General features: G+C 38.1%; 1 protein-coding gene across 1 annotated transcript in view; it reads right to left on the bottom strand.

Moving 5' to 3' along the window:
* Positions 1-2,903: 2,903 nt before the first annotated feature.
* Positions 2,904-24,553, bottom strand: part of aff2 (AF4/FMR2 family, member 2) — a 199,441-nt gene continuing 177,791 nt past the window's right edge. The window contains exons 13-21 of the mRNA XM_057349347.1: positions 22,838-23,093; positions 22,276-22,412; positions 22,093-22,156; positions 20,075-20,211; positions 19,328-19,399; positions 13,384-13,477; positions 13,026-13,075; positions 11,186-11,397; positions 2,904-8,774 (exon numbers count right to left, since the gene is read on the bottom strand). Coding sequence (XP_057205330.1) covers positions 8,653-8,774; positions 11,186-11,397; positions 13,026-13,075; positions 13,384-13,477; positions 19,328-19,399; positions 20,075-20,211; positions 22,093-22,156; positions 22,276-22,412; positions 22,838-23,093 — 1,144 coding nt within the window. The 3' untranslated portion in view covers positions 2,904-8,652. The remainder of the gene's footprint in view (positions 8,775-11,185; positions 11,398-13,025; positions 13,076-13,383; positions 13,478-19,327; positions 19,400-20,074; positions 20,212-22,092; positions 22,157-22,275; positions 22,413-22,837; positions 23,094-24,553) is intronic.

Below are 24,553 nucleotides of genomic sequence, written 5' to 3'. Positions count from 1 at the left end.
TTCAACAGCGCGCCACAAAAAAGGTCCATCACATTTACACCCTCACTAATTGCTCAACTAAGAGATTTCAGTAAAATGTAATAAATTGTGCCCTCCCCTCCGCACATCACAGTCTGAGGGAATGTAACAAGCAGGCAATTATAAATGTGATGTTCTCTTCACACCAGGATCAGGTTTTAATCAAGAATCATTCCATTAAGGAACTAACACACTTAAATCAACGGCATGACGGGAAAGAAAAGGAAAAGTATAACTGTAAGACATTTCTATTAAAGAACTTAATTGTAAAATTAAATGATTTTAAGATAAAAAAAAACAATTATGACAATTAGACATAGTTAATGATCATAGTTTGATTTGAAAAAAAAAAAAACGAAATCTTGTTCAGCAAATCACCACCACCACCAACAACAACAGGAAATGGGATTAATGGGATATCTCTCCTAAGACAAAAATGTAAAACAATGTACCTCATATTTTCGCTACATGATTTTAATATCACACATCAAAAGTGTTTAAATTCTCAAAGAGATACATAAAAAACGATTTAACACTAACACACAACCGTGACGTGTGAAATCTTTATGACAGTTACTCTACATTGTTATGGGATCCTTTGGGCAATGGAGTGAAACAATTGGGATTGATTGGTTGCACCTGCCGCTCTTCTGAAAGATGGTCAAGCTTTGATTTAGTCTTGAAAATGGAAATTGACGAAGGGTTGATGAAAAAATGGACCCAATTATAAAGAATGCAGAAATGCTAATGCAACAGTGCTTATACTAATAATGCTAATGATGCTAGTAATGCTAATGATAATAATAGTAATAATACGAATATGAATAATATTGCACAAAAAGATGCTAATGCTACTAATAAGAATGTCAATGACTACAAAAAATGCATGTGAGTGCAATTCATCAATCATTAATTGATTACATTTGCAAAGCCTTAAAAACGTCCCATCCACGCCTAGTTCTCCATCCTAAAGAGAAACACAATCAGCTCGTGGTCATGTTATAAATTCAGTTTGACATTAAAACTGTCAGTTAGGACGCGGCCGGCTCAGTAAGCTATTCCTCAGAAAACTATTACACCTTTCACCACTAAAGCTATCCCCTGGTAACGAGGGGCTCTGGCTTATAAATCTGCACCTGTAACCTGAAGACATGTAGCCCCCGTGTCTGAAAAATTACCTTGATTGTGCACAGCGCCATGGAAATTTATCTTAGCAATGGTTTTATTGCATGGTTACCTTAGGCAATTAAATCAATAAATCATAAGTGTCAAGGAGCTGGCTCAGTGCCAGGCAGAAATGAACAGCTCACGTTCAGTAAATACAAGTCTTTTTGACACATCATTTGCATCATTACTTCATGGGAGGGACCCATGGCTAAAATGCATACGAGATAAATCTTTACGTTGTTGTATTAGGTGCGTTATAATATGGCTACGGAATACTTGTGTTTTGCCGCACACGAAGAAGGTCGTAAATTAACAAGACATGCCTGAGCAAGCAGATCCTCTCAGTGAGGAAGAAATAAGAAGGCATTATATTCATGCAGAACGTTATGAGGCCCAGTAAACACAATCTCATTTAAATGAAAACATGTCATGTAGATAATCACTGGAATTTACTTTATGATAAATTCAAGGTTCCTCCTCCGACATTTCACAAGCGACAACAAAGCCGTTGCATCATGGCCTATTTTTCAGTTCAATGGGTCTGTCCAGGAAAACAAATTTACATTTACTCATGTGATTTAAGGATAATGTGGTCAGTTTTCAGACCGAATAGTGTCTCATGTCCATACACAATGCATGCTGGAAGAAAATTATTTACTATTTTACCATTTGATATAAAAGAAGGATCTATTGACAGAATTGCAATATAATATACGTAACTGTCTTCAGAGGTGTATAAAGACCTTATGTTTTATTACCTTATAGAATGAGCTATTTCTATCTACATATCTCCTTTTATGGAATACGCCCTTTTCACAATGACGTCACTTAACTTCCGCCTTTTCGCAAAGCAGTGTATCAAAACATCCGTCTTGCAACAAACAAGAAGAAGAAGAAGAACTTCCGTTTTGCCGTCGCGCTGGAATTTAACAACAGTGAGAAAAAAAACGGACAGAACACGTATTCAAGTACTTATCCTAGCACCTTCGCTAACACAAAAAGAAAACAAAACACTTAACTTCATAATCAAACAGGTACTGTTCAACGAAGAATTTGTATCCTTTCTCTAGCTTTGATCTTGTCGTTAGCAAAAATGTGTCTGCAAGACGTTGTACATCAACTAGACGTATTTGTGGCAGATGTGCAAGCCACTTGGTAAACTCCATTCTGAGGCGCTAGCGGAAGTAACTTCTTCTTCTTGAGTTTTACTGGCGGTTGGCAAATCAGCTTATAGGTGCATTACCGCCACATTATGAACTGGAGTGCTAGCGGAAGTAATGATACACTGCTTCGCGGTAGAAAGGAAGATGCGTGACGTCATGTGAAAAGGGCATATTCATCATGTTGTTTCTACAGTAGCCCTAAACGGACAAATTGCTCTACAGAGCGCGTTTAATAAATAATACGATATATTAGTCCTGTGTCAGCCACCGTAGTGGAGGGGTGGAGTGAGCCGTTGGTGGCAATTCTCAACATTTCCACCAGATGCTGCTAAATTTCAAACAATGGACCTTTAAAGCCCATGTGACCATTACTTTCATTGCTATCATCCCTAAGATACTTCATCACATCTCCTTTATTTACGTGCTATAAAAAGTCATAGGGGTTTGGAACTTAAACATGAGTAAAAAATGACATCATTTTTATTTTACGCTTCTTTAACAAATAGAAACCCCAAATCAACGATGTCTTGGTCAGAAATTCTTTGAAACCTTTTTTTAATTTGGCTCATACCATTTTTATTCATCATTTTTATACAGACATTAAACATTTAAAAACAACATAACTACATCTCAATTTTGTTCAATACGTTTGACAGTTTTATTATAAAATAAACATACAATAGCCAAAAAAGAAGAATAAAAAAATTCGCTGGACTTGTGCAACACATTTGAAATACAAAGCTAACCAGGCAGGAAGGTTTTTTCGAAACATAACGCATTTGAAAATGAATCCATACAACTATACAATGTATAAATTCAAAGCATTGCAGGTTACCTGCTCTGTACAAAAATAACAACGGAACCGAACCGAAAAACCTACAGATCTACAGCATGCCAGAACATTGAAATCTTCTGTCATTGCAATTAATGTGTACAACTTTGTCCGTCCTTCACAGCCAGTACCTTCATAAGATAAAGGCTTTTTACTCGAAGTAGAAATCCGTCTCATTCTCAAGCCAACATCCTTTTAGGCAATAGGTAGCATTGAGGCATTTCTATAAAGCGCAAGTTTCACAGAACTGCTTTCTGTTTAAATATGTCTACAACATATAACAATACTGACGTCTCTGAAATCGATTATTAATTCAATGCAACTTTGATTATAACACTGTTGCTTGTAGAAAGAGTCATGCAGCATCAAAACTCGTATGAAACTTTTGTCTTTGCCATTATTTTTATCCACATAAAACGGTTTGCATATTTTATCGAAACCTTGGAACTTTTCTTAAATAACAGTATGATGGCTGCTGAAACCACAGGAAAAGGAAATGACATCATTTCCCATAAGGCTCAATTGAGATTAACTGCTCTTTGGGACGTCGCTCCAATTTCAGTTTTAGATTTGGCCAGTATAGTCACCCCTACAAGCCGAAGTGTATGCATCTTTTCAAAACGCACCTCATTGCCTTCATTTGGTTACTTCGATGGCTTCCAACAATCCACTTTAAATAAGAAGTATTGCCTTGTTGAGTAAATCCATCGTTGTGTTACTATGCTGTCCACTCGGATTCAAAAACCAGACGTTTAAAAGAAAAAAAGCTGATACGCTTGGAAGTGATGAGATGTTGCATATTTTCATTGATTCAAAGCTGTGGATGGTTCGGGGTCAAATGCAATGCCTTGATATGATTACGATCTCAAAAAGACAAATCATAGAGCACAACTCGATACTGCACAGAGAAACACAAACTGGACGAGACTGTGAATAAATGCTCTTTGATTCTTTACAGTCTACATTGGTAACAAGGCATTGAAATAAGGTATTTAATATAGAAATCTCTGATGACGTTAGAAACTGACTTGGTAACGTGCAATTGAATTAATACGGCAATATTACGGCCTTAGTTTACTCAACTTACAGTTTATTCTGCTTTTGGTGATGTTTTAATCATATAAACAGAGAAGTGCTCATGTTCAATACGAATCAAGCCTATTTATTTGACGTTTTGTGTTCCGAGGAGCCTTTTCCAATGTACAGCACGGTACAGGCCGACTCTTCATCAGCGTGGGAATTGGACGATCTTTAATTGACTAACATGATGTGGTGTTTCGTGGTAACAAACAGCTATTTACATGTATAATTCGCAGAGCAAATAAAAAAGCCTCCAGCTGAGCCCGCTTTAATTGGAGATTGTTCTTCCTGATAGGCTTTTTCCACCGTACTAAAGCCTATTGAGAAACACAACGAATCAAAGGGACCTTATGCTACGTCGGAAAGCGAGTCGGGTTAATTGCTAACCGCATTGCCATTATTTCAAAATAAACACCTTCGAGCTTTGAGGAAAGAGGTCTGAATGGAATTGAAGCAAATGTCTTTGGGAATGGCTATGGTTATAGCCCTGGTTAAATGATCATATGTTTCAAACGGTTGGCTTAAATGGGTACGTTACAATGCAACTACACATGACACGCTCAAAAGGCCAATATGAGAAACAACAACTATATTTGTTATACCTTTTACTCAAGTTTCAAAAATTCTGAAAACTTTATGAGTCCTATTTTGCTAATACACTCTTTGTAATTATTTTGTAACCGTGTAATTATGACGTAACAGCCCCAACCCATACACGGTAAATAAACGTAATTTCAACATTTTTAACACTTCAACTCATCAAAACAAGTTAAACAATTGTATCATATTTTTATGTATTGTAGACGGTTTCATCGGGCACATGCGCCTGCCCCCAAGTTAACGTCCGGTGAGTGTTTGTTGATCGGTCTGGCTAGTGGCTAATAATAAAACTATTTATATTTCATTTATATTACTATTTTATTGTATAATAATTGTATTAAATAAGCAATTTGTTGAATTTTATTGTATATTAATTTGAATAAATAAACAATTTGTTGAATGGGCCGTGTAACCAAGTAACTGGCGACCCAAAATAATACTGGCTAGACATGCCTTTAACTCGCTAGCTAATGTAATTTACTTTTCTTTGGCTTGTTTGCAGATGTGTACAGGAAGTCAAGTTTGGGCCACGGAAGTGTGAATGTGCAGTAATGTTTCTTTTCTGTAAAATAAAGTTCCTCTTTTAGCCCAATGAATGCAACACTCTTAGAAAATAAAGGTGCTTATCGATGCCAAGAACCATAAAACGGTTCCACACAGAACATTATAAAATGGTTAGTTCTGGTCCTTGATTCTGATTGGTTGTGTTGTGTTCTAAGCCGTTGTAAAATTCCCAGAAACATACAGCTGACCGCATTACATTAGTATCACTGAGCCAATATGTTGCTGTATCTGTGTTGCTTGGCAACCGCTTTGTCATTTCTGAGGAACTACATTGTTTGGCGGAGCAAGACTTTTGGATTTGATTTGCTGTCATTTTATTACGCTTCACGTCAATCCTAAACAATGGCCATTATAAAATCCCTGTAAACCACGGCCTCTTGGGGCTTATTGCTTTGTTTAACACCCGCATAACCTTTCCGTTTCACAAAATATTGTTTGTATTGAGAAACGGTTCTATAGACAATGTTATAATTGTATAAACAAAAATGTTTTTAAGATCCTTTGACTGGTTCTTTGTTCTTGTAGCGTCCTTATTTTGAAGAGTGTATGAACTGGAAAATCAATTGCATACATCTGATCATACATCTGCATAACATTTGTATAATCTGTAAATATTATTATTTTTAGTAATGACCTGCGGTTGCCTTTCTAAACTAAACCCTGAATAATAACGGTGTAAATATGTATTATGGTCTGGTTTGGTCTGTATTAAATGCACACCCAACATCCTTTTCCAGAATATTTGATGCAGTTCATAAATAGACATAAATATATGTGACCATTGTAGTGAATGTATCAGTAATGTTTCCACCTTCAAATGAAAATCGTTTATAAATCTACAGTACCGTATACTACTCTAAACACATATCGTCTGCTGGTGTCACCTATGGCACCGTGCCTCATTACATTGCATTGTTTCAGCATATGAACTTTATACCCAAGTTAGGAGCAGCATACAGTATGAAGTCAGAGAAATGTTTTAGAAAGTATATTTATGTTTTGTTTTTCATAGCAAGACAAACCGAGGGCATTAGAGGTGCATCTAATAGGCAGAACAGGTTGTTTACTTGACTGAGCGTGAGTCAGTGCTGCCAGAGGGGCACAGATTTCACCGCCAGACTGGCACGACTCAAACATGCACGACAGCAGATGCTGCAGAAGGCAAACAAATTCTAGAAACTGACTCCACACAAGTAAGACAACAGCTGGTAACATTATAATGGGAAAGAAAATGTGATTTTCTTGCATAAAGCTACTTTTTGTCTTGCATCAAAGGAAGTCCATAAAGGGAATAATGGCTTCCAACAAAAACTTGCTTTGATTTATTTGTTTCGCGGTTCCTTTGGAGGATATGATACTTGCTGGATGATTGGAGTATTTATCATTAAGTATTGCTAATCATCCTTGCCGTGCTATTGCACAACGAGCGATTTATTGAACGGCAAGCACTTCTCGCTACGGTATGTGAAATTTTTGTTAGGAGCTAATGAGGAAAGCATGTTCAGCGGCAAAGAGTACTGCTGTAAGACGTGTTTCAGGTCGTTTTCTATCATCATCAGAGCAGAAAATGAAATTCTGAAATGCACTTTTTACAAAGTTGAACATTAAAGCCAAAACAGATAACACCATTTTACAAAGAAAATAAATAAATAATCATGTTATGAAAACAGAAACATTGGCTATACCAATATGGTATGGAAAATCATTCAGATTCATTCTTAAATATAGACTCTAATAAATTTCCATTGGATACGCAGGCACTTTTGAGTAATCTTAGTGAAACGTCCATTTCACACACATACATCCTCTCTGTCACTCTCGCAGTCTGACATTCACGTGATAGATCGACAGACGCGTGAAGCTATATGCAATACAATGAACCCAAAATCTGCTCCACGCACACGCATTCTCGAACACCTACACTCACGATAAGACCTGCGCAGAGAAACATTTCTCAGATTTAACATTAAATGCACCGCGAAAGAGTTTATGCATGAGAAATGAACATTTGATCTTAAAAAAGTTCAAAGTCCAAAAACGCTCGTTTCGTTCGGGAGCGTCTCTGGAAATAGAAAAACGCAATGTTAAAATACAAGCGCTAATAAACTCTCCATAGATAACAACCTAATGTTAAACGTGATCAAGTCGATGAAAAGCAAAAAAAACGTGCACAAAACACATCGATTCGTCGCAGTGCTCGTGAAACGCGCCCATGTCTCTCAGTTCTACCTCGAGCTCTCCGCATTAACATGCAAGATTGAACAAACACCGAACAGTTAAAGTAGCTGTCATATACAACACAGTCATTATGGTACATATTGGAAAAAAGGGTCTCCGATGCCGCTTACGGAAGTATCAATCTGTCATATGTGCATATGTAGAAAAGAATTGCACAGGAAAATCGCTCATCAGTCTCCGAACGGCAGAAAGCAACAAGCCTATCGTACGCATGGCAGCTGTCATAGTGCGGTACAACAGAACGACGGCAACATCCGAGAGAACCGATTTGACTAGTGTAGCCGCTTCTTACAGTCATTACAAAAGCCTGATGGATTTCAAAAAGACACATGAGATGGTGTTGAATAAATCTGGAATGAGATATGTTAACAGATCATTTTTAAGGAAATATAGCCTAACTGCTGTGCGTTTGAACTTCGGCCCGAAACATACAGCAAACAGGTACGCAAACGCTCTCTGTCTGATGTCTCTGACATCAGACATAACGATAAACGTTCTTCTTCTATGAGTATTTTTTTCTGTGTTGGGTCAAATTTTATTGGTTAAAGTTAGGTGACACTCTGCGTTTGCGTACTTGCATTAGTATATTTCTGGCTTAACTAGCCAAACAAAGCTAACCCACAAAACGGAGGCTACAAGTTGGGTTTTCTGTCACTTGGTTGACTTGCTCACTGCTACTTTTGGAACCTCTCCATGTAGTCGATGCGTTCGGACTTTTGTAGCGCTACAACTCGGCAATTCCAGGTACGTCCCCCCTTGTTCTCCTGTCTGTGGTGTTCTGCGACGTTCCCGATGCACTCCTCGCAAGGATGGGACATCCTCCCGGGAGTAACTCACAGTTCTGAGACTCGCTAGTGGTTAACTGTGGACTACCCTCGGAACCGGAGGGTTGTTGATGGCGAAGACGGTGGAGGTAGTGATGACCGGTGGGAAAGAGAGTGAGAGAGAGAATGACAGCGAGAGAGAAAGGGCACAGTGGAAGCGCCAGCACTATAACAAATGGGCCTCCAGCCGGAGCCAGTGCAATCCTTGGCGTACGTAGCGCACCAGTTCTGTCATGCTGCTGTGCTGCGTCAATGGTTCCATTACTGAGTCCAGCTCCTGAAAGAACTCTATCAAACCCACACCAAGTCCAAGAGAGGAAGACAGAAACACACACAGAGAGAGAGATTGTAATATTTTGGATTGAGACTTTTGAATGAATTTTGGTTTTAGCTACGACTGCTGACAACGGCATATACTGTAACAGTGCTTCCCAAACTGTGGCTACATTAAACATATTAATGAATTATACTGCAAAAGATTTGTGAACTGACTATGTAGCTTATGTTACACACTTATATTATTTGCATTTGTTAATACAATATATTTATTAACATCTTATCTTCACCAGAACTTGATTACCCGATTTTGTGGTATTCCACATAAAAAAATACCGTAGTATACTATAGTATGCACTGTGGAAAACTGTGGTATATTGTAATACGTATATTAATTATAGTAATTCTTAACTCTGTCATAGGCATGGGCCGGTATGAGATTTTGATGGTATGATAACCTTAAAAATACCACAATTTCACAGTATTGCAATATTGCAATTACAACACTAAAATGCTTTATTTTCAAATGTCTGCAAGTGCAAACGACTACTTTTCAACTGGACGCAATGCATTTAATTTTTAAGCAACATATACGTAGAACATGTGTGTCAGGTAAAAATAACGTTTATAATAAAGTGTCTATTTACACTGAGTACAAATAGGCCGCCTTGTTGGCAGAGACAATTTACACTAGCTCCGCCCACCAATATGTGATTGGAATAGAGAAAGTGTAAGATTGATGCCATTTTAAACAGCGATTCGAGTGGTATAAAGTGTACGCGGCATGGGAGACCGGGATTCTAATCCCGCTGAAAACCTTCTTTAACCTTTTTTATTACTTTACAGATCATAAAGGCATTTGTTTTCAATAAAATTGATTTAAGACTTAAAATTCATTTTTATTCATAAACTTTAGGTTTAGGGTAAGGTTAGGGGTAGGTATAGGGCTTTAATATCTCAATAAGTTGCCATCATTTTAATAATTTTTATAAATATAATAAAAAAACTGAAAAACTGAAATAGCATCTGTCGCTATTTTCACTTAGTGTAAATAGCCGCTGCCTAAAAATAAAGCCTTTAAATTACAATATTCTTTAAAAAATATATATTTTATACTATACATTAAATGTAAACATCCAACATTGAATTACACAATTGAATGATTTCATTAATTTTGTGTAAACACAGCTCATACCTTAGAAGCGGTATCACAGAAAATGTTAGTGTTTTGAAACCCTGACTCTTTCAAACCCTCAGTATACCTTGAAACCGGCCCATGTCTACTCTGTAGGAACTATATTAAACTGTAGTATACTTTAATAATTACTTTAGTGAGGCTCAAAAAGACTAGTATCTATTTAACTACAGTTTACTAAATACTACATTTCACACAAATAACATGAAATCTTTACAAACTACATATACGAAATAGACAGTAATATACATAGAGACACCGTATTTACTGTACATTCTACACAATTTCATTCATTTTTACATTTTGACTTAAAAGGATAGTTCACCCCCAAATAAAAATTCTAATTCATCATTTTCTCCCCATCTGAGCCGATTTGTCCCTGCACATTAGTATAAAAACGATTTTAACAGAAAAATCCACTCTTCACCTTTTCTAAATGAACTAAATTAAAAATCTAACTGAAAAAGGAATCAGTAGCCTGAAGAGATGCGACGACATCATCGAGTATAATGAACAAAAGGATGAGAATAACAGACCACGGAGTCTTGTTCATGCCCGAGGATGCGACTTTCATAATGAGCTAATCCCACTATCATTTTGACCAAAGCTTGCAACCAACAGCCTTTACTCGTGCTCATTTCTTGAAAAGACACCGAAGAGAGAGTTTATTAAGGCTGGGGAGACCTCACACAACACACAGGCCATCTGAGGGTTTTAATTAGTCTTCTCCAGAGAAAAGAGAGAAAATGACAAGCCACATCACATCTCAGATGCAATTAGCATAGTGGCTTTTCAATTTCTCTGGTGGTCCGTATCAAACGTTGAGTCACTGATAACACTGCCAGTGTGAAAGGGGAATTTCTTATATAAAACAGTCCTATGCGACAGCTAAGACAAATGAGATTTAACAGCAAGCGAGGGATTTGGACCAATGTGGGAAAGCAATCCTTCACTTCACTGCTTGATAAAAACGATTGCGAGATATAAGTCCAAAAATAGACAAATAACTCATTTAGCCTCTAAAGTCCCTATAGCTAAAAACTTTGGAACGTTTTAAAGAAAAATCTCCCCAAGTAAAAATAACTCCAGTTAAAAATAGTCAGGGCAAAAAGCATTAAAATATTGAATGAAATTGAAAATATGAAAAATATAAATTGTCCGCCAAACCTTCACACAAAAATCTCTTTAATATTACATTGCAAAACGAACAATTGTAATACCATCTTACCTTGACTTTCCTGGGCCAGCTTGTCAGCGGTTTCCCAGTGTTCATAGCTGCGCAGGATGTTGTTGGTGATGTTGACGTGACTGGCTGCCATGTGGTGGATGCGTTGGGGAATAGCCACACTTCCAGAGGAGGAGGACGAACCCATGGCACCACTACTGACGGACCTGACGGGAGATGGGCTCAGGGACATGGGAGACGGTGTACCTGTGCTCCTGAAGAGAGATGTTCACATCAGACCTCATGAATAATGCAGTTCAGTCGGTTCTGTAGACAAAGCCAAACCTTGACTGTATGACGCAAATGGAAATATTACAATGGCAGATTTGGCGTGTAAGTTTGTGCTACATCATAGAATGACGTGTCATGTGACCCATACTTGAGAACATTTTGTGCACACTTTTGTCGCCATGCAAGCCAACTTCAAGGCATCGATGAGAGTTTATGAAATCCCTTTTACTGTATTCCTGCTTGATTTGAAAGTCCCTTTTCACAACCTCAAAACAGATCTGACGCTATGTGAGAGCTTTCTCTAGTGTATAAGTGCCCTAAAGCGAAAGACGCATTTTGAAAAGACGTTTTGTCAGGACATTACTTGAGAGAAGGAACACATTCCAAGCTTTTAAGAAAATAAAAGAAGAAACCTGGCAAAAATAAAAACAAACAAAGCCAATTTTATGTTGCCTGCTATTTTATCAGAAGACAGAGCCACTTTTAAATGGTTGTAAGAGGTCAAATATGTTTTTTTGGTCCACTGACAGTGTAGTTTTGTCATGTACCAGCAGGGTTAGGGATAGTCCCCCAAACATTCTGTCAATAGTTTACTCACCCTCACAACATTCAAAATATGTTTGACCTTCTTTTGCAGAACACAAAAGAAGAGATTCTGAAGAACGCTTGGACCCCATTGACTTCAGTTGTATGGACACAAAAGACATTTCTCAAAATATCTTCTTTTGTGTTCCGAAGAAGAAATAGTCACATACAGGTTTTGAATGACACGAGATGAATAAATCACAAACAAAAATAATAATAAGAAAATATCAATATAAAAAGCTAAAATAAACGAATAATGATGGGGAACTATCCCTTTAACAGACTCCGGTTAACCAGCTCGTATGTTAACCCCAGTAGCCCCTCCCATGGAGAAATCTCATATAAACATCAAAAACATTCTGAATTATTTTTTAACGTTGCTACCCAAATACTCCAGCTCAGTGGCCAGCTCTACTGACAAATGAAAACACATTCAACCCTCAGACGGCTAAATTACGCGCCCTGTCAACAGCAAGGCCCAATTCGAGCAGGTTTCAAGGCTTCGCTAAAGTAAATAAACCCCCTCCAAGGGAGGAGAAAGTCAAGAGATTCATGATGGTAAAGGATAAGGGCCAGGATGGATGTGTTGATCGCCGTATAACAGGTACGGGTGGATTAGAAAGGGTTCTTTATTGCTAATGTAGCGGCTACAGGGGACCTGGCCACTGAGGCTAATTGCTTTCGACCGGCGGGTTGGCAGCCCAACAGCGGAGCTGGGCAGTGTCCAGGTAGAGGCCAGATCAGACATACATAGCGACACACACACAGCGCCTCTCTCTCCAGCTTTGGAAAACCATTGGAATTTGGTTGCCATGGAGCTGACATGGACGAGATGCTGCCTTCCCAGAGTTTATATCTCCATGTCCTTTCACTGATGTCAAGTAACCATGACTGAGGTTTCACATCTCACACCACAGTTCTTTGGCACTTGCCGGCTGGAATGGGATTAAGGAGGGCTGCTCTCGAGATGGAATCTTTTTATAAGCGAGCATAAATACAAAAGGATGAAGAGAGAAAACATGCATACTTTCCGTTGGCTCCCCACGGCGACGGTGCTTGGGAACTTTTTGCAGAATTCTGAGGGAAGAAAAATGTGCATAGTTACTTAGAAGAGGAAAACATGTATTTGCCAACAGCAAACACGGTATTTAAGAGGTAATAATCATAATCATATTACAATTTAACAAAGAACGAATAATTAATAGTAATAATTTGGACATTTGCGAAAGAAACTAATTGAATTTAATAATGGCATGCAAAATGAATGGGAACATGATAGTTAAGCATGTCAAATTAAACAGGCGAAATGAGCTTTGCAGAGACCTCTGGTCACATTTTACTACATTTGCGCTCGATGTAAAGAAATGATGACGCAGGAATCTTACCTTGAAATACTCCATCAGCGAGCGCGAATACTTCATTGCGTGATCCTTCTTCAGTTTGAACATTCGCAAATACAGAAGTGACAAACAACGATTGCTGAAAAAAACAACAAACATTGACGTAAAATCACTACAACTTTAAAAAGTTTAAACAAACTTTCACTCTTAAACTACAAAAATGCATTACGAAAAGATTACATTACAACTAATGTTACAATACAACAATTATATAAACTACTTTTAAATAAACATGTTTAAGATTGCATAAAAGACATGATATACAGATCACACATTATATATTTATAAAGATATATTACTAAAATATGCAAATATGGTCCAATTTTAATTATTTAAGATGAATTATTGCTATGAAAATGGTCTTAGAAAGACAAATACTTTTTTTATTGTCAACATTTTCAGCATGTCATTGCTAGCACAAAAAGAAATATAACAAAACTTTTTGTTGTTCAATATAAATGAACATGTTTAGGCAAATGTGAAAAAAGACCTTGTGTTTTCACTGGATGCTGGACAATTAAACTAGCAAATCTTTCAAAAGTGTGTTTCATCGCTTTTATATTAAAGGGACAGTTCACCCAAAAATAACAACTCTTTCATCATCTGGACACAAAACCACTGAGACATTTCTCAAAATATCTTCTTTTGTGTTCCACAGAAGAAAGAGTCACATACAGGTTTTGAATGACATGAGGGTAAATAAATCACAACCAAAAATAATAATAAGAAAATATAAATATAAAATAAACAAATAATAATAGGGTGACCTATCCCTTTAAAGGACTCTTCTTCGCCCCCCCCAAAAAAATCTGTCATCATCCCTCAGGTTCTTTCAAGCCTTTTTACATTTTGTTTGTTGTGTTCTGGGGCACTATTGATTACTATAGTAGGAAAAAAGTACTATGGTAGTCAATGGTGCCCCAGAACTGTTTAGTTTCCAACATCCTTTAAAATATCTTCTTTTATGTTATACATAACAAATAAATGAATAGAGGTTTGGAACAACTTGAGGGTGAGAAAATCATGATTTTTTTAGGGGGGGGCGAACTAGTCCTTTAAGTCATCAGGGGCTACAATATCCATATTGTAGTCCATGGAAATGTACATACGTAGTTGACAGAAGCAACAACAACAACACAAACAACATGATAACAAGCAGTATGGCCAGCGGGGGAAATACAGCCAGCATCATGGGGTGATTGACCTTTCAACGGTATGCCTGCGAGACACCAGATGCTTGGGACATATGCACCGCCACATGAAACCAAAACTAGCTTTCTCACACTTATGACACATCCAGACTATTGAAATCACATAAATATATAAGCAAAGTGTCGGTCCAAGCTCAAGGAGGTCAAACCCTTTTACAACATGTCTTTATCTGTTTATCTGTTGATGTGTCTTTATTAGGCATGCAACACCTTTTTTCATCAGAGGTCAGAATATAAAGGTTATATTGCTCTAACATCTCAAGCCAGAGGCTAAACATATTTTCACAACGCTCTTAAAATGCATTTAATATCCGCAAAACACTATTATGTCGTCGACCCGGGTTCATAAATCATAAATGGCGCCGTCTTTGAAAATCCCTTACGGCTGCTAGACAGCTTTCATTAACAACAAGCCAGAGAGACTGGCAAATGAATTCCAATCCGAGCTGATGACTGTCATCCCGCTATAAGCGCAAAACTAACCTTGACATTCAAAATAAACAAGCTGCGCCGGCGTGACAGGCAGTCAGAGCGCGGGAGGCTTTTATCTGGCCGAGAATATGTTTCCACCGTCACCATGTGGAAATCTTTCATTATCCTCTAATAGCTTAATGAAATACAGGAATAATGATCCACTCTAAGCTGATTAAGCACTTTAGCAGTGTTTTAAAGCTTCCTTGCAGATACGGATGATTGTCGAAGAGCGATGGCTGAGAGGAGATTTAACCGGCTGCCGGCGCAAAGCGCTGGATTTAGCTTCCGATGGTTCGCGGGGAAGTTTTATAATACCACCCTCGAGAAAGCACTAACGCGCATGCCATTTCTCCAAAATAACTACATCCGTTGGGTTATTAGAGCAATTCATGCATTTCAGACGTGCTAATTCAATTTGAGTGGAAGTCCACATGGCGTTCTTCGTATGTGTTGCGAAAAATGTTGAAGTCATCTTTCCTCAAACACAATGCATCAGACTGACAATGGCAGTATTGGTTGTATACATAACGTCTGGTGCACATTGCAGGGTTTTTTGTTCAAGAATGGTCATTTAGAAAAAAAGGGGCCATTTGATTGACATGTGACAATCTGAAGTGAGTAAATCTGCGACTGGTTTGTGGATCAGTCATTCCAAATCATAAGTAACAATAATTAAATCCAAATCATGTTTCAAACCCTTTGTATGCGAGTTTGGAAAAGCTCTTGCCTTTTTTATATACAGCACAAAATACATTAGACGGTTTACGAACAGTATACGGATGTGCTGTCAGAGGCTGCAATGCACCGAACTGCTTTCGTTTACATGCACAAAATAAACGTATATCTCTCAAAAATCAGCTTATAAAAGAAACCCGTTTTCACGTGTTTACATGCATATCAATAAACTAGCTATGCAAAAAAAACGTGTTTACGTGAAAGTTTGAAGCTTGTCAGGCTTCTCGCGTGCAGTGACGTCACCATCGATAGTCTGTCTAATGAAAAAGGCTGCGGGAAATCGGTCAGAAGCTGTATTTTATATCTCTCCTCATGTCGGCATTACCTGTATAAGCAACAGTAGTTTTTCATTTTGACGTTTCTACATCAACTGCATGATTCGGAGCGGACTTTTATGCGTTATTTTGCTGTTACTTCCGTTTGAGACTTTTACTATTGCGCTGTCAGACATGCGCACATAAACAAAACTGGGAGAAAACCGGTAAAGGCGTTTACATGCAGCGTGAAACCGGAGTAATGGGAAAAAAACTACCTCTGCCGAGCAGGCATGTGCCGGTATCAAATTTCCATGCTGCGATAATTGATTAAGGTTTCGTCGCGGTAAACGGTATTATCGCAGTGATCAATTCTATGAGAAATGCAGGTTGAAAATATAAACGAACTTCAGTGTTTTCCTCTTGATAACAACTTTATTTTAAATAATAAAGAGAACCTCAAACATTTAAATACAAATAAATATAAATAAAACAACACACATGATGTATGAATTGAGTTTATTCAAACAGAATAAAGTGCAAACTGCAAAAGAACAACTTTTGTTAACTGCTTTTAAATATACTTATGTCTGTACAACGCTAGTACTACAATTCATATTATTATTATTATTGTTTGAATAACAAGCCAAGCCAGTGTGTTTATTATAGCAAGCTAAACATTTATAAACAGCAAATTCACTCGCACTTTGTGACAGTGTATGACTATTGCGTTCCATCAACGTATAATTAAAATAATTATTCTGCCACACTGTCAAATTTCATTACTCGGCTTACTTTTAACCCAAAATATTTCCAAACCTCAGACTTCACCCTTTTATAAGGGGGACAAATCGTCGGCAGCGTTCCTCCTAGAGCTGAAGATCTTTGCCCGAACCCGACGTGACCCGACGGGTTCGGTCGGGTTCGGGCTAAATTTCTATCATCTTACACGGGCTCGGGCCGGGCTCGGGCTTGCGCGGTAAATGAGCGGTCATGTAATGCGTTCCGATTAGCGCGACAAAGATGCAAAAATGGATGCTGAGGGTTGCAACACATTCTCACTCCCGACTCGTCACATATTTATGCTCGGTCAGCGCCCTTCGGCATCACTTTTGAAAGCGCAGGGTACTCCTTTGACGTCGTTTTTCGACGTTAAGGGCACGCGAATTTCACCGTCATTATGAAAATGTATATTAGATATAATTTGCAATGATGATGTTTCGGGGTTTAATTTAAGTGTAATGGCCAGGATAATTGCATTTACATGACACTATTCAGACAGTTTGAGCAAGTAATGTTTATTGAATGTTTAAAACAGTTTATTTATTGTAATATAAAACACATAATACAAGCAGTCACAATGTCGTTCAAAAATACAGATATTCCAAGGGTACCAACGCGAAACGATCGATTTGTATGAGGAACAGATGCGAAAGCGATCACCGTCCGCCGTAAATCTCAAATCCAGTGAAGAACTACGTTCAAAATTTGCCGCCAGAGGAAGTTACGTCAGCTTCGATGCCATTGGCTTTCCCGTGGCTCGTGTCCGATCGCGTCATTTCGTTGGCTTTGAACGTGAAACGGTATTGGCTCCCGCAACCGACTGCATCTAGCTGTTCCGGTTTATATTTTGAATGGGAGCCTCAGCCAAGTTCATGTATTCACGGACACGCACGGCATCTCCATTGTAATGTTATCGTAAGGCTTTGTTGCAAAAAGGTATGCGAAACAAGTTGTTTGTTTAATTTTGTAATGCTTTTGGTCAGTTTGTGTAATAAATACCTGTGACTGTACTTTTATTCGCGTGTTGTGTTTTATATGGCTGAGAAGTGGTTAGGGTTAGGTTTAGGGTGAGGTTGGGGTTAGGTGCTACAAAATATTAAAACCATAAATAATTATGAAATGCTAAGAATTGCACGCATCTCGGTCTGGAGCATTTAGAAAACAGCAACGCAGTTCCCTGTTCATCGAAAAACAACGCCAAAGGGGTACTCTGCGCGTTCAAATGTGACGCCGTGGGGCGCTGACCGAGCGTAAATATGTGACGAGTCGGGAGTGAGAACGGTTTGGCTGAGGAGGTGAAACGGAGGCTTGCCTCTGGCGATTACGTTTTGGTTGCACCAGCAACTAAAGCAAAGTCTGAGGTGTGGAAAAGTTTTGACCATGTGCATAATGAGAATAATGAGCCAGTGGGATATGTGAGATGTTATGATGTTACAGAGGACTTATTTATTTCTTTGTTCCAACATCCAAGTGGCCTATAGCCTACGTTAGTCATTAATAAATTATGTTAAAACATGTATAAATGACTCATTCTTGACAAAAAGCTGTGTGCGTGCGCACATTTGAATAGCCTAATGTCGGGCTGTAAACGGGTTCGGGCTTTTAAAAAGCTGTCAATCAAAATGTACTTGTCGGGCTCGGGCCGAATTCTGTCGGGCTCGGGCACTGTCGGGCCTAACTTTTAAGGCCCGATTACAGCTCTAGTTCCTCCTTTCGCCATGCTTCCTCTCGGTGTGGTACTGTTTACATCAGAGTGCGCACGCGTCTTTTGCTCAGCAGCGCACACACACACGCGTAGGCATCTCCACATGGGGAATGGGATTGTTTAGATCAGAGTGCGCATTTCTACGCAGCATACACGAAGTGTACTTTTATCCGGTTGATGAAAAATAAACAAATACGCGTTCTAAAAATCAAAATGCTGATCTATATATTTTCGCGGTATTTGAAAGTGCCCGCGATAATAACATCGCGCGACTCCATTACCGCGGTTAATCGCATTACCGAATATCGGCACATGTCTACTGCCGAGCGGGTTTTGCTTACGCCGTTTATGACCTTTCCCCGATAAAGAAAAACCGTATTACTAGTTTACATGACCTCACTTGTTATCAGCTTATTAAGCATAATCGGAGTAAGACTGTGCATGTAAACATACTCAATGGATCATTAAAAACATATATCGCTCCTGTCTTTCTGAAACCTCATATCTCCATTTTTTGCCATAAATCATTATTATTATTCACCCTTTATGTTTGTCACTAAATTTTGCAAATATCTAACCAATAACAAGTATTAAAAAGTGCTTGTCAAGCATTTAATAATTTAACAAGTACAGTGCTTTTTCCATTTCCTGAAAAACAGCAAATTTGGACATACGAGGTTTCGGAAGGACAGCGACGATATATATTTTCCTATAAATATCAATATATCAAATCGAGAGGTTTGCAAAATGTGTTCAGGTGAACTTACCACATTACAGCAAGCTTCTTCTCAGCTACTGTGGCGGAATGACTGGTGAAGTTCTTTAATCTCATCGCATACCTTAAATGTTACAAAAATACATGGGTTAGACAATTCTGCATTTGGAAGATGATCCGATCTAAAGTTACTGTAGTTGAGTGTAATGCAGGCATACTTTATATCAGAATGTTTATATTTTAGACTCATCTTTGAATCAAGTCATCTATATTCATGTCTACATTTTTGAAAATCTGCGAGATCTGTGTATTAGGGCTTTGCCTTGTAAAGAAAGATCATTTGCTCTTGACTGAATAACTGTAGCTTAAAGCTAGTAACAATGAACATAATGAAATGGTGTGTAAACTCACATCTTCGTGTTTAAATAACATGTTTTAACACCTTTATTTGCCACTTTTTGCAGGGCAGATTTTGGTTAAAGTAAAGCCACCGAATGGCCAGTGACTCCACTAGACACATTGGCCCAGGTTAAGCTCAAGCCCTCACCTACGGTATGCAAATTGTATGTGAGTACCCATAATTCTCTCTGACACTATATATTTCGATCAAGCCTTCAATAAAGGTTTAATCTCTTCAAGGTTCATCTATTTTCACTGCCTCTGACGTCAATAAAACGAAATCTACTACTCATTTAGAACCGCTCATGGTCGGCGGTAATGACCTTCATCTTTTGCATTTTAATTATGAAATGTCCTATGATCTTCTCTACTTCCATTAGGGAGGCAGAGGGATACTGACCTGATGAGCTCGACTGTTTCTGAGTACATAGTGTAGGGTGACTTGGCCTCTAATGGGTCTCGTTCCATGGCGTTACCGCATTCGATGAACGAGAGTGCGCCGTCGGCGTAATTCACAGCTTTGCCGAACTTGTCCATCTGTGAAGCAAAGGGGGTAAGAACGCGGCATAAGCGACGTAGCGAATTACGCTAATAAAACAGGCCGAGTTCATTTTCAAAGCTTCAAAGCTTTTGTAAACAGCTCATAAAGTCATATAGAAAATCAGATATAATCTGAGCTGGAAATAAAGCCATTAGTCTGAAGTAAGTCGGCTTTTATCAAGCTATGTGAGGCAAACAATGAGTAGAGAGAGTAGATTTACAGCCACAGAAATGACATATAATTCCAACCTCATGACACATATGAATTGGGACGAAGAAGTATGAAGAAGTACGGCGACCTGTTTTTCTGTTAATTTTCTCTACGTCGTGTTTTTCATCCTGATTTATCGGTACGTTCTCATAAAGGCTATCTTGAACTCTCCGATCTCATTTCTCAAACGCAAACTAATCAATGCTACTAAACAACATTACGCCTACTTCCTAAAACCCAACTTCGCAGACAAGCACAAACAATAAGAGCATATCTCATCTCCATAGGAGTGTAAAATAGATTTACTGACCACTTGCCTCTCCCGGCACCTCAGGAGCCGAGTCCATTTGTTTTCAAGTGAGCCTTTCAATACGAGGCGAGTGGACACCCGGGATTCATTACACGCCTGCCACTGCGCTCTTGTAACACTGGCAATCAATCCCTGTACTTTGTATTCATGACTGGGCCTATACATCGTCACGCCGATTTATGACAGAAAGGATGTAACTTGCGATAATGGACAATGTCTCCGGAGATAATTGCCTGGATCCAATTATTAGGGGGCCGGGAGTCTGTTTTGTAAATCTCAAACAAAGCTCCCGCTTTATGGATGCTAAGGGCAGACACGAGAGCTCTTTCTCGGCTAGATTGGAAAGTCTTCAATTATAAAAGGTCTGCAGAGAGAGCTTTTTCTCAGCTTGCTAATGGCTCTTGGTAGCGCGGAGGGCATGTGTGTCCGTGTAGTTAAGAGCAGTGTGGCAGGAATGTTTCATCTCTTCTAGCTGAGTGCTACCTTCCCACAGGAGAGAAAAATTACACCAGAGAGCTCTGTAATATCTCTGTTGTTTCATCCAAATCGCAACGAGATTGAATGAAAAGCACACAGAGGTTCTGCTTTAGTCTTCAACGTCTCCCGAACAAAAAACTGAGAACTCAAAGTGTCTTTTCTGTAGTTTCAGAAGAGACGTCACACACAGAACTCAGATTTGACAGATAATTCACGGTTCCTACACCCTTTCAAGTCACCATTACAGTCATTTCGTTCTTAGCAAAAATATTACATTGTGAATTTCCGTGAAATTTGTCATTTCTGCTACCAAAAGTTCATGAAAAGAATGACCATTCCCCCAAACAGAAGACTCCTGAGCTATGAAAGGTCAATTCATGAGAAACTGCATACAGTGTTTCTCTTGCTTACATAATTTTCAGAGACACGTTTCAGCACATTAAAGAATAAAAATGCATTCATCATATAGCAGGGCTGTCAAACGATTAATCGCGATTAATCGCATACAGATTAAAAGTTTGTTTTTTTACATAATATACAGTATGTCTGTGTGCCATGCATTTTTTGTATTTTGTATTTATAAACACGTACACACACATGCATATATTTAAGAAAAATATTCAAATGAATAAACAATTCTATGTGATTTAAATGATTGGTAAATATAAATAAATACATGTCAATATTTCCTTAATATGTTTACATGCATGTGTACGTGTTAATAAATACAAAATTAATATACAGACATATATTATGTGAACACAAACTTTTATTCTTAATGCGATTAATCGCGATTAATTGTTTGCCGGTCCTAATTCATATTTTATGGGGAAAAAAACACATATAAGTATACTGTATATAGACCTATCTTGAGTCTTACCAAAGCATCTGCCTTGTGCTTTAGCTTCTTGGCTTCTTGCATGTAGTAATCTGCATTGTGAACTCTGAAAGGAAATGATGTCATTATGGTTCACATAATCCACATTAAATTTGTGTACATGTATAACTTGACAGCTGCTGAGCAACTGAAATGTCTTTGTGTCACTACAATATGGTAACGTACTTGTTATTAAATGTGATTTTAGGCCGTCTTGGCTCCATGTGTTCCATGGACAGAGCTGAAGTGTTCAACCAGAGGTCCGTTTCTGACTGACCGTTGCCATGAAAACTGTTAGACGGCTTGATGTGACCGTCTTCCTCCTGGAACAGAATGAACACAATATATAATTGGCTTTTAACTGGAATAATTCCGAGATGATCCATTCATTCTCAATCTTATTTGCATTTACTGGGTGTTTTAATTTCTGGGGCCATTTAATTGGATTGAGTTTGGGCGATCGGCACATGGGAGCCATTTTCTTGTCTTCGAGGCTATTTTGAAATCTTTCCAAGAAGGTAATTAGTTTTGCAAAAACACAGGAAATGTGCCGAAAGCCTCAAGCGAGGAAAAAAAAGAATCCACCGCAAGAACAAACTATTCAACACTCCTGTGCAATGCTTTTTTAAATAAGGTCTTGACTTTGAACAGATCAGACAGAATTTAAACCTGCATAACATATCATTTGTCTGCCTGTCTCTCAATTCATTCATTCTCTGTGTTGTCATGGTGTAAACGAAAGGCTTACATTGCTGGTCTTGGAATGGGAGAAAGATTTGTTTTCTCCTTTTCTGTGTTTGTGTGATGAGGATGATGAGCACGTGGAGGCAGTTGTAGTGCAGGTGGAGGGCAGGGTGCTGGGGAGGGTGGAGGTGCTTCCCTCCTGACTGATGGAGCTGCATTCACTGCTCCTTCGCTGGCGGCCCACCGGCTCATCCGACAACGGCGACAGCAGCGGGGGCAACAGCTTCTCCTCCCGCTTGCGAGGCTGCTTCTTTAACGTACTTAAAATAAAAGAGAGAACGGGTTATCTGAAACACTTCAAGCCATTCTAGTGCTGGCCAACGAATCTTCTGTTGATCAAAGAACGACCCAGACTGTCCAGCCAATATTCTGAAAACTAACTAAATAACAGAGAAAACTGAATTATTTGAAGCATACAACTTAAATGTCAATCCGATGCTATGGTCAGGACAATTGGTCGAATCTGTCAGCAAAAAGTTAATAAATTATAAAAAATATATGAAAATTGTGTCTTTGTATGCAAGAAACTAAACAAAAAAACAATCATCTTGAGTAGAGTTAAGAAAAAATAACCTGAATATGATAAAATACTGATGTTATTCCACAACAAAAGTCCTGCGTGGATTTTAATACAGTAACCAATAAGCTTAGTCAATCTAGGCAATTCATCTCTATGTTTGCAAGCATGTTTAGGTTTAATTTTAACTTCAGGACTTTTTTGAGAAAAACATGCTGCAACTGCGAGACAGAGTTCATCCTTGCACTGATATTTGGCTCAGATCTTGTTGTATGTGTGTAAACAACAACAACAACAACAGTTTTTTTACACTGCAAAGTATTTTTGTTATTCTCTGTAACTCTAAACAGCATAAAATATGTGTTTTTTCTTATATCAAACCACAGGAAGTAACAAACTCAATGTGGCTTCTCATTTTTTGTGACAGATGCAGTTTGACAGAGAGACAGACACTAGCTCATCTTGTACACTGTACGACACTGCTGTTTATCACAACAAATACACCAAGAAAAACAATTCCTGAAAAATTCCAAGGTCATATTGGAGATTTATTTAATATGATGCAATAATACATTCTTTTGCCAATGCTATATTGATGATAAATGTTGTCAGTTCAGCTGCTAGTGATGATGCATTATTTGCTCAAAGATCAAGCTGATATATGTAGTATGAAGGAGTATATGTCCATTACCCAACTCTTAAGCCTCTGTGGCGTTACTGCTGCCATGGTACCTTCTCTTACAAAGATAAGTTTATCTTGTACAATTAAGCAAAGTTAAAATATACTTTTAAGTACACTGTAAATAAATAGTTGGTTTATTTGAAGGCAATCAGGCAACTTTTTTTTCAACTTAAAAAATAAGTTACCTGGTTGCCTTTAAATTTTTAGTTAATTCAACCTAAATATATTAGTCAACACAACGAGTCTGCATCAAACTCATTAAGTTAACTAACATTTTTTTAGGTTGAATTAACTTAAAATGTTAAGGCAAAAAGGTACAAAAAACAACAAATCTTTTTTTACAGTGTACAGTAGTACACAACTAGTTTACTACAACTAATGTTTTTCTAAAACGTATATTTTTGAAAAGTAGACTGAAAGTATGTACGTAGAAGTATACCAATAGCAAACTCAAACTTCTTTTTTGTAAGGGTCAGCACTAAACTGAAGTCTAATTTATAAGTAAAACCCTGTTCACACCA

Source organism: Triplophysa rosa, linkage group LG13 (genome assembly GCF_024868665.1).
Source record: "Triplophysa rosa linkage group LG13, Trosa_1v2, whole genome shotgun sequence".
In the NCBI taxonomy this organism is placed as follows: domain Eukaryota; kingdom Metazoa; phylum Chordata; class Actinopteri; order Cypriniformes; family Nemacheilidae; genus Triplophysa; species Triplophysa rosa.
Note: the sequence above shows the minus strand (reverse complement) of the source record. Positions and strands in the feature narration are given on the sequence as shown.